The 10,642-nt window shown below is 41.5% G+C and overlaps 1 protein-coding gene and 1 long non-coding RNA gene across 4 annotated transcripts; one reads left to right on the top strand and one right to left on the bottom strand.

Annotated features, from left to right (window-relative positions):
- The first annotated feature begins 296 nt into the window (after positions 1–296).
- On the top strand, positions 297–8,302 carry PTGES2 (prostaglandin E synthase 2). Of its 3 annotated transcripts, XM_038374258.2 has the most exons (7): positions 298–656; positions 2,772–2,966; positions 3,627–3,682; positions 5,055–5,207; positions 5,887–6,087; positions 7,114–7,231; positions 8,073–8,302. In XM_038374258.2, exons 1-7 carry the CDS (start codon positions 381–383, stop codon positions 8,223–8,225), a joined length of 1,152 nt encoding a protein of 383 aa, XP_038230186.1. In that variant the 5' UTR covers positions 298–380; the 3' UTR covers positions 8,226–8,302. The 3 variants fall into 3 exon arrangements, with proteins under 3 accessions (XP_043354571.1, XP_038230186.1, XP_038230187.1); XM_043498636.1 differs by lacking the exon at positions 5,887–6,087 and having other exon boundaries at positions 297–656; XM_038374259.2 differs by lacking the exon at positions 2,772–2,966 and having other exon boundaries at positions 307–656.
- Positions 581–5,887, bottom strand: LOC122456865. The gene is made up of 2 exons (XR_006275989.1): positions 1,120–5,887; positions 581–893 (listed from the first exon to the last, which is right to left on the bottom strand). It is a non-coding gene; the product is annotated as an uncharacterized LOC122456865 (long non-coding RNA).
- Positions 8,303–10,642: the final 2,340 nt, after the last annotated feature.

The raw sequence follows: 10,642 nt of genomic DNA on the forward strand, positions 1-10,642 counted from the left end.
TCTGTGATTCTGTAAGTTATCTAACAAATGAAATCTCTTCCATCTGCTTATTGCTTAACAGTGTACAGCTTTGTACATATTTTGGCTTTTCTGGCAATGATGGGGTGGGGGGCTTGAAAATCATTTGAGGAGGCAAATGTTCTCTCCCCCGGTGGGCCGGGCTTGCTTCCCACCCCTCCCCAGTTTTGTATGTGGCTGCTGGCCCCTGTGCAATACTGCCTCTGGGAAGAAATGATGCCGCAGCAAACCAACCAACCCATCAAAAAACAAGCCCAGCAGAGGCGCTCTATCCTCAAGGCCTCCTCTGCTCTGGTTTAAAGCCTCTGGGGCTTGGTGGAGAGGCCCGCCCTCGCTGTTTCCCCTCTCCCCGTGGAGCGAAGATGGCAGCAGCCTGCAGTGGCTGGAGGTGCCTTGGGCAGCTCCCGTGGAGACTGAGGGCTGCTGGCCAGGCGGCTGGGGTGGGGCTCCTGCGGGCCCAGAGCAGGGGCTACTGTATCCCCTTTGGGACGGGACGCTATGCACGGGGCCGGGCACGGAAGGGCAGTCGCATGCTGGTGGGGGCTGCTTTTGCCCTGGGGGGCACCTTTGGCCTCTTCCAGAGCTTCCAGTATCCCCTGAAGGCCCAGGAGCACCTTGCAGAGCAGCAGGCAGCCAAGGTAACCTCCCTCTTCCCCCATTTTTAAGAGTACTGCAGGAAATCCAGAAGCTCCTTGCAATCCCTAAGGAACACCGGGTCCCATGGTGCTTTCCCATCCCCCTCTTACAAATGATTCTGAAATGATGGTCCTTCCCGTGCAATTATATTGCCTCCCAAATATCTTCCATTTTTGGGGTGCACACTGAGATCGTGGCTCCCATCCTTAATGAAATCTTAAGGGGGTGTCAGGAAGAACCTTTTTCAGAATAGCAGCCGTGTTAGTCTGTATTCGCAAAAAAGAAAAGGAGTACTTGTGGCACCTTGGAGACTAACAAATTTATTAGAGCATAAGCTTTCGTGAGCTACAGCTCACTTCATCGGATGCATCCGATGAAATGAGCTGTAGCTCACGAAAGCTTATGCTCTAATAAATTTGTTAGTCTCTAAGGTGCCACAAGTACTCCTTTTCTTTTAGGAAGAACCTTGAAATTGGTTTCTTCCTCACCCCCTCACAGATTTTCTCTCCTATATGACGTTTCTATTTTTGTTCATTTTCAGATAATATTTTAGCCTAGTCTCCAGATTAAAAGGCTACAAAAGTCTCTCAAATGATCTGTGGCTGCTTTTTCTATTTACTGTCTGCAAATCCTTTTGGAGCTTTCACTGACTAGGCTAATTGCTACTTTAAAAATAATTAGCTAATTAATGTTTTCCCTGCCTATGGATGAATTACATGCTAAGTGATGCTATCAGATTGCAATATCCTAAACAAATAATGTCTACCAATTTTACTAATAACTCTTGTGTATTAAAACTAAACACTTATAGATCCTGATCTTGCAAGACATACACACATACCTAACTTTAGTCAATAGAAAGAAAATAGTCTTGTTCGTTTCAATTTTGCTTTTAGTCTGTTCACTTTCTGGTTCTCATACACTAGCATAATGCTGCAGTATTTGGGGGTGGCAAACCCTTCAAGAAAAGGTTTAAATACGAATAGCAGACTTTTTCTATTGATCGAAACACACACATATCCTTAATATTAGATGTTATTAGGAAGCAACATTTAAAGTATTAAAATCTAGGCCTAAATTACCCAACATTATCTTCTTTGAGTAACTATACAAATTGCTTTTAATGAATTTAAAAAAAAAAAAAGTAGTTGTCAAGTGACAGGGAAAACAACAATTCTGTACGCTTACATAGGGCTTTCCATCAACTAATGACTTCCTGCAAATACTCTGAGGGACTATGGAAGTGAGAAACAAGGTAAAATGGTGGCATGTGTTTTATAATGTATGAATAATAAGCAAGGCACGTTAAATGTCTGTTGTGTAATTGCATTGTGCTGATGCTTTATTCCTTGTGCACCCAGCATTCTCAGTGAAGATATGGTGTGCAAACAATGCAAGATCAGATTCTGAGTTTATATGTTCTCAACCAATACCTTGCAACCACTGTTACCAAAAAAAAAAAAGTCATTGCTTCCTGGTATAAGTCACTGGTATTTTTTTTTTTTTTTTTTTATAAAATGTTGAATGTAGGGTTTTATACTGCTGTCCATTGCTGTAGAATTTGAGCATCTTCCACATAAAATAGATAATAGCAAAGTCTCTAGTGGACTTCATGGAATCTCTGACACCTCTTCCTTTGCAGCATAAAAACTATGCTTGGGGAATGGGTTTGGTTTTGATTTTTGTGGATTTTATTACTTTAGGGGGGTTACTTTTTGTTGTTTTTTAAGGTTAATTTGTTTAATTTTCTTAGGCTGGATGGTTTGGATTTTTGTGTAGAAAGCGGAGTTGTGAATGTCATTTTTATGATGACTTGGTCCCTAACCTATAGGATTCAGTTGGCAAAACCATATATTCATAAGAGATCGGAGTTACTACAAAGGGATAAGGGGATATTTAGAAAATTAGATATTCATTATACAAAAAAGTTAAGTATTTATAATGTCATTGGAAGAAAATGCTAGTAAACCAGGGGTGTGAGCTTTGATTTGGATGACCAGATTATAATCTGAACACCAAATATCAGCAACAGCAATTTTAAAATAAAGATAAATCGATTGGGGGAGGAGATGATATTTAAGTTGAACATAGAAACTTCTGGCATTTTCCTCCCTCAGCTCCCTGCAGGCAGCCTGCAGTTGACCCTGTACCAATACAAAACCTGCCCGTTCTGCAGTAAGGTTCGAGCCTTTCTTGATTACCATGGGGTGCCTTATGAAATTGTGGAAGTGAACCCAGTAATGAGGAAGGAGATCAAATTCTCCTCCTACAGAAAGGTGCCCATCCTTTTAGCCAACGCTGGAAACGCTCTGGTGAGTCTCTGCTTCTCAAATAACCACAGTTCTTGGGTTTACATCTAGCACTGGGTCACTAGCCCAGTGCAGGTGTAGCCTACTTTATTTCCAAGGTTGCTTAGCATCCTGTTCCTCATTTTATGGCTGTATACTTAGCTACCTCTTCCTTAGCCTCACTCTTATTTTGCTGAACACTCACAATGCCCAATGTTCCCTAGCAGTGACAAGCCATGCTGCTGCTAGGGAGTTTGGGGGAAGGTGAGACTTTAAAGTCCACTGGTCTTATTCTTCCCACCCCCATGCAGGATTCAAACAGTTTGTACAAAAGTCAGTGGGAGGTACTTGTACTCTGTGGCGGAAGAATTATGACCCAAGGACAAGTGTTCTAACTGTATATTTTCTTGCCATGCTGGTTTGCCCCCTAGAATGCCAATAGCTCAGACTGAAACCCTCTTTGGTTTCCGCTGTTGGCCGGTCTAGAACAAGCAGAATAATAGATATATTATGGCTGTAGTATGGCAGATTTGCCTATGGAAATAAACGGAAGATTAGAGAAGAAGGGACTTGGGGACTACTTAAGCCCCAAAGGGATTCAATTGGCAGAGCTTCTTATGAGCTCCTCCTCCTCACTCCATCAACATCTCTTCTTTTTAAGTTTATTTTCATTCTATTTTGCAGCAACTGAATGACTCTTCAGTGATCATCAGTGCAATAAAGACCTATCTTGTTTCCAGGTACGAGAAATGGATATTTTGTGTGTGTGTGTGTGTGTGTGTGTGTGTGTGTGTGTGTGTGTGTTAGAGCTCAGGTGTTTTTTAATTCAGAATTCTGCCTTCGCACAAAGAAGACTTAAAAATTAGTCCAAAAATGAAATGAATCAAACCTTCCTGTGATTTTTGTTTTGTTTTGTTTTGTTGGCGAGTCAGAATATCTGGAAATAAATCAACTTGCTGCTCTGGTAGCCTGTTCTTTAGATCCAGGTTATGAAGAGCTTAAGTAAGGAATGGAGAAGGAGGGGGTCTTGTATCTAGGACAACTTGTACTTTTATTCCTTTTTTTTCCCCCTGTGATTTAGAGAACATCAGTATATAGAAATTTAACCATAAGAGAGACATTGTTAGCTGCAGCTGACTATTCTGGAGTCGGGTTAATACTTACTGAGGGTTATTTGAAATGACACTTACATGTACTCTCTCTCTCTCATTAGTTTCTTACATTAAGTTGTTTCATAGTAGTGCATTTTAACATATGTGGCTTCAGTGTGTTTTTACTGTTTTCTTTTCATATATATTAAGTGCACTTTCCTCTTAGTCTTGCATCCATGCACACACTGCAACATTACTACTATACATTACAGTAAAGATATATCTGGGATAATAAGGTGTATAACGGGCATGTATAGAGTCAACTTTCAGACTGAAACCACTCTAAAAATGACACATTTATGTTCCATCCATGATTCCAGATCAAACTTGCTCAGCTCTTGAAAGTCAAGGGATACTGAGGGGGGGAAGTGAGACTTTAAAGTCCACTGGCATTATTGCTTCCACCCCCATACAGGATTCAAACAATTTGCACTGAAGCCAGTGGAAGTTACTTTTACGCTGTGGGGGAAGAATTGCAACCAAAGGACAAGTATTTTAACTGTATATTTGCTCACTATGCTGGTGTTTGTTTGTTTTTTATTTCCCCCAACACCCAATCTCCTCCTGAGACCTAAAAATGTAGCCATGATCTTTTTCTCTTACATTATCAACGGTAATAGAATATTCCACTATTGGAATCTGGTTTCCTTATGGTGCCATAGGCTCTAGTTTGCTCCCCCACAGCTATATCAGCTCCACAGTGCTATTAAAATCAGCAATTTTTTTTACAGTCACTGTTATGACTAACTGCACCTCAAGATGGAGAGGAATTCTAAAAGAGAAAATACAGACTGCACAGAGATAGCCCTTAGATTTACAGCCCCTGAGCTGCCTCATTATGGAAGTTTCTATTTTTAGAGCAGTCAGTTTTTTGTTGCCCCAAAAAGAGGACTCATAGCAACTGTTTTTCAGTAACATGTGGAGAAGACCATTCAGATTCTGACACTGTTTTTCCCCTCAGGAAGAAGAGCTTAGAAGAGATTGTGTCATTTTATCCTCCTATGAAAGCTGTGAACGAGCGGGGCAAGGAGGTGACTGAGTATGGGAACAAATACTGGCTCATGTTGGATGAAATGGAGACCCAGCATGTGTACCCCATCAAAGAAGCTAGGGTGTAAGCATTTCATGTGCTAGGGGTCTCTGAGCTGGTTTCATAGCACCCCTCCTGTATCATCTTGGAGAACACAAACAGAGTCCTCCTAATGCTGCTCTTGACATGATACACATCAGACACCCATAAATAACTGGAATGGTTTTGTTTCAAGTAATTTATTTGTTTAACTTGCAAAATGTAATACTTCTATGTGAAATCCCTTCCCCTTCCCCCCCCCCCCCCGGTGTACTCTGAGCCTCAACCATTGCACTAATTTCCTCCTTTTGCTTTTTCTCCTCCCTGCCTTCTTCCCAGAGAGTGATGTCCCTTTAGGCTCCTGAGTTAGCTGGAAGGGTCACTTGGGATTGATTGATGTTGGGGAAAAACCCATGATTATGAGACACATGTTCCTCATGGGCCATCCAGCCTGCTTGCAATAATAGAAAGTGAATCTAGAACTTTAGTTTGTCTCATCCAGCTGGAGTTTGGCATTAGAGCAGCTCAGTGGGGGGGGGGGGGAATCCCCCCTGACCACAGTTCAGGGATATTACCAATGGAGCAGACTGGATGGGAACTATGTTGCACTCTCATCCTTTGCAGAAGCTCCAGCTACAGTTATTCTGTTATCATCTGCATCCTCCTCCTCTGATTCAATGTTTCCACCTTGTTCACTTAAACTACTTTCTTGGGATGTCTACAGGGAGGAAATGAAGTGGCGAAAATGGGCAGATGACTGGCTTGTTCACCTCATCTCCCCCAATGTTTACCGCACACCTAGGGAAGCCCTGTCTTCTTTCGATTACATTGTCCATGAGGGCAAGTTTGGCACCGTGGAAGGTTTTTTTGCCAAGTACGTGGGGGCTGTTGCCATGTTCTTCATCAGCAAGAGGCTGAAAAGCAGGTTGGTACCACTGACCCAGTCACACAGCAAGGGAATGTCTTTGTCCCATTGGTTTTTAACCACCCTTAGCCATGAACTTCAAACAGTAAAATTCTGTGTCTCAAACACATTTTAATAGGCATTTTCCTTGCAAATAAAATGCAGTTCTGTTCTAAGGATCAGTTTGAAAACTCCCCCCATTCTGATCATTGTATCTGAATGATCACTGTATGTGGAACCATAACAACTTTCAAATCAGACATGCAGAGGCAAAAACTCCATTTCTGTAAGGACACATTTTTAATTTAACATTAGCTCCAAGGCACGTCACTCCAGTTATTAAAGTTTATGGGAGCACCAGTTATGTTCTTGTACAGTTGAATGCCATTCAGTGGTGCAAAATCCTTTCCTATCTTTGAAAATATCAAAGGAATTTATACTTGTTTGATCTGTGCAACTTAAATCTCCACTGATCAGAACAATCAGAAACTGGCTTTTGGGAAATAATATTTTATTCCCATGAACTGAATGAATGATCACTACAAGTGGAACTAGTTCCACTGTACCCTCACAATTTGAATAGTAGTAGGACTGGGGGATCTTTCCCTTTTATATCTCTGCTGTCTTTCCAATAGAAGTGCCTTCTTTAATCCAGTTTATCAATTGGTGTAACCAAGGAATGGTCAAGACTTGACTTGTTTAGTGTGACACACTGAGTTAGTGACTGACAGAGAATTACTGTCCATGATTTCTAGAATTCTGATCCTTTTGCTTTAACCACTAGAGTAAATATCTCATTAACCACTTAATCAACTTTAAGTATTTATTGGACTTCTTTGAGCCCTCTAACCTTCTGAGTGAAAGAGATGCTTATGCACACAAGTTACTTCATAGTCATCTTTAAAAATACCCAAGCCTTTCAATTCACTCTCCGAAATGCATTCCCTGTCCCCAGCCATATATCAATCCATGGGAAGAGTAATGAGAGGGGAAAATTAAAGAGAGAAATGAACCAGTTAAAGGACACCATATTTTCTCTTAACACAGGCACCATCTCCAGGATAATGTCCGAGAAGATTTGTACAAAGCAGCCAATGACTGGGTAAAAGCTATTGGCAAACACAGACCATTCATGGGTGGCAGCCAGCCGAATCTCGCTGACTTGGTAATGGTCAGGACTCTTGGTCTCTGTACTTTAATTTATCATCCATCATGCACATAGTATGGTATAGGTGTGACTATGATTATGTATAAAATATGTACTATATCCTCTTGGTCTGTATATTAGATATATCATTTGAGTGTCTTATGTGGGAGGTGAGAGTTGTGTTGTCAGATAGTGTGTTACAGGTGCAGGGTGAGTATGTTTACTCTATTGTACAATATGGAGATAGTTCAGCCAATTCTGTATTGGCTGTGTGTGTAGAAAGCATGCCAGCCAATCACCTTTCCACTGGGAAATATACTCCAAGCACATACCTTACAAACATCATGACTTCCCAGAGTAGGACATTATCAATCTGAAGTAATGACAAAAGCAGTTTACAAACTAGGCTTCCACTTCTGCAACTGGAGATAAGCCCTGTTGACATCAGTGGACAGGGTCATAAGGTTAGCATGCATAGATCAGACTTCAGGATTTGAATTTTAAACCATTTCCTGCATCATTAGCTCTCATTATAAATAATGATGGTGGTTTATGTTTTAATCTGAAGCAATATCTCCATAAAGAGTTTATATGGAGCTGGATACTGTACCAGATCGTATAATCACTTTTCATTTTACTCAATCTCCCAAAAATCTTGCCCATTTTGTTAGGCACTGCCTATTTATCCATCTGATGTCTGTGACTGTCTCAATAATTTCTGCTAATCAGATGGGTGGAATAGGTGATTGGGAAGGGAGTAGAGTTTTGGGACACTTAAATCTGAAGTTACATCCATTCCAGATGTAGAGTTAATGTTATCTATGTTAATTTCCAAACTCTCTCTCCTCTCTTGGCACAGGCAGTGTATGGGGTCCTCCATGTCATGGAAGGGCTGGAAGCCTATGATGACATGATGACTCATACAAAGATTCAACCTTGGTACCATCGCATGGAGAAGGCTATTGGGGAGGCCGAAGTCACGAACTGGCAACTACTGCAGCCGCCTTACTAAAATTCTTGCACAGAAAAACATTAAAAGGAAAAGACCTTCTGTTTTAAAAATAAAATGCACTGGCCTCTCCCCCTGGACTGATGTGCAAGCATGTGGATTGTCCAGCTTAGAGCTAATAAGGGGCTTCGTGAGACGAAGAGAGCAGGAGGGGACAGGTGTGCACAGCTAAGTACATATGACATTTAGCATAATAGGAACATGTAAAAGGTGCTGACCTGGGACCTCATTGGAGAGGAGGGTAAGTTCTGATTTAAATAGCAGAGTGCAGCAAACTGACTTTCTCTTGCTGAGCCCCATACTAAGAGTATATGTTAAAAAGAAACCACTATACTGGCTAGTGGACCCTGGAGCAAAAGCAAATATTTGAGGTCTGTCCAGGGTTGACTTCAGGCTGTATCTCCTCTTTTCCAAGTTGTCCTGAGTGTCTTCCTAACTATTTGAGTACTGTATAACTCTTAAATGGCATTAAGGTTTGACCTGCAATAGCATCCTGTAAGTACAGCGCTGAGGGCAATGGGAGAATCAGCAGCCCTGAGGAAAGCATCCCTTTGCATGATGGAAAAGATCCTGCTGTCTGCAGGCCATGTGCTTCCAATCTTCAGGGTGATCTCCATTTAAACTGCTATTTCAACAGGTGATTCTGGATTGTCAGTGACAATACAGGCTCAGTTCTTCTTTCTATGCAGTATATGGCATCTAAGGTTTCTTGTCTACCAGTAGATAGAGGCCCAGAGAGCACAACCTAGGCTGAAGAGAGAATTATTGCAAAATGATTATTTGAAAAAAAAAAAAAAAAACTTCCTAGCATGAGTTACATGAAAAGTGTTCCTGGAAATACTCAATATGATCAAGAGTACTTGTGGCACCTTGGAGACTAACAAATTTACTTGAGCATAAGCTTTCATGAGCTACAGCTCACTTCATCAGATGCATTCAGTGGAAAATACAGTGGGGAGATTTACACAGAGAGAGAGAACATGAAACAATGGGTTTTATCATACACACTGTAAGGAGAGTGATCACTTAAGATGAGCTATTACCAGTAGGAAGGGGAGGGGGGGAAGGAAGAAAACCTTTTTGTGGTGATAATCAAGGTGGGCCATTTCCAGCAGTTGACAAGAACGTCTGAGGAACAGTGGGAGGTTGGGGGGGGGGGGAGAATAACATGGGGAAATAGTTTTACTTTGTGTAATGACCCATCCACTCCCAGTCTCTATTCAACCCTAAATTAATTGTATCCAGTTTGCAAATTAATTCCAATTCAGCAGTCTCTCATTGGAGTCTGTTTTTGAAGGTTTTTTTGTTGAAGAATAGCCACTCTCAGGTCTGTAATTGAGTGACCAGAGACATTGAAGTGTTCTCCGACTGGTTTTTGAATGTTATAATTAGTCTTTTATGTAGAGACTGTCCAGTTTGACCAATGTACATGGCAGAGGGGCTTTGCTGGCACATGATGGCATATATCACATTGATGTTTCCCCATGTTATTCCCCCCCCCCCACTGTTCCCCAGACATTCTTGTTAACTGCTGGAAATGGCCCACCTTGATTATCACCACAAAAGGTTTTCTTCCCCCCCCCCCCCCCCCCCCCCGCTGGTAGTAGCTCGTCTTAAGTGATCACTCTCCTTACAGTGTGTATGATAAAACCCATTGTTTCATGGGGTGTGTGTGTGTGTGTGTAAATCTCCCCACTGTATTTTCCACTGAATGCATCCGATGAAGTGAGCTGTAGCTCTCAAAAGCTTATGCTCAAATAAATTTGTTAGTCTCTAAGGTGCCACAAGTACTCCTTTTCTTTTTGTGAATACAGACTAACACGGCTGCTACTCTGAAACCTGTCAATATGATCAGTAGTTATTGAGTGAGTGCTAATGAATTCTGCAGTCCTCTGGCTCTCTAGATGCTTCTGTAATGCAAGAGCAACAGCTTTGCTGTGTGGCGTGGGAGCCATTGCTGTAGGCTACGTTGTACAGTGTGAACTTATTGGAACTAGTATTTCCTTACTGAGTTCTGGCTAATACTAGTGCAGTGTGGAAATGCCAGTTGGTACCTGTCTTGGTGAGCTAAGATGCAGGGAATCCTTCCACTTCTGGCTGTAGGTTGGAGGATGAGAGATCTTCTGAATGGTCCTAGGTTTTAATTTCCCTCTTATCTATTTCTAACAATCCTTTCCATGGCATCATGGGCACTTTTCAAGGAAACTGGTTATCTGGGAAATTAATGGTGGAGATGACATCTGTCATCAAGGCAGAAACTTGTACTTTGTGTTAGCTGAAGACTGCTTTTTGTTATCAGTCATAAGTATCAGTGTGTGATACAGGTGTGTTTTATTGTCCAGAACCTACTGTATCTATGGATACTTTAGAAGGAAAATGAAGTGCAAATTCTAGTATGGACTAGATGAGTAGTAGTGGGA

The sequence above is a fragment of the Dermochelys coriacea genome, chromosome 16, assembly GCF_009764565.3.
Source record: "Dermochelys coriacea isolate rDerCor1 chromosome 16, rDerCor1.pri.v4, whole genome shotgun sequence".
NCBI lineage: Eukaryota > Metazoa > Chordata > Testudines > Dermochelyidae > Dermochelys > Dermochelys coriacea.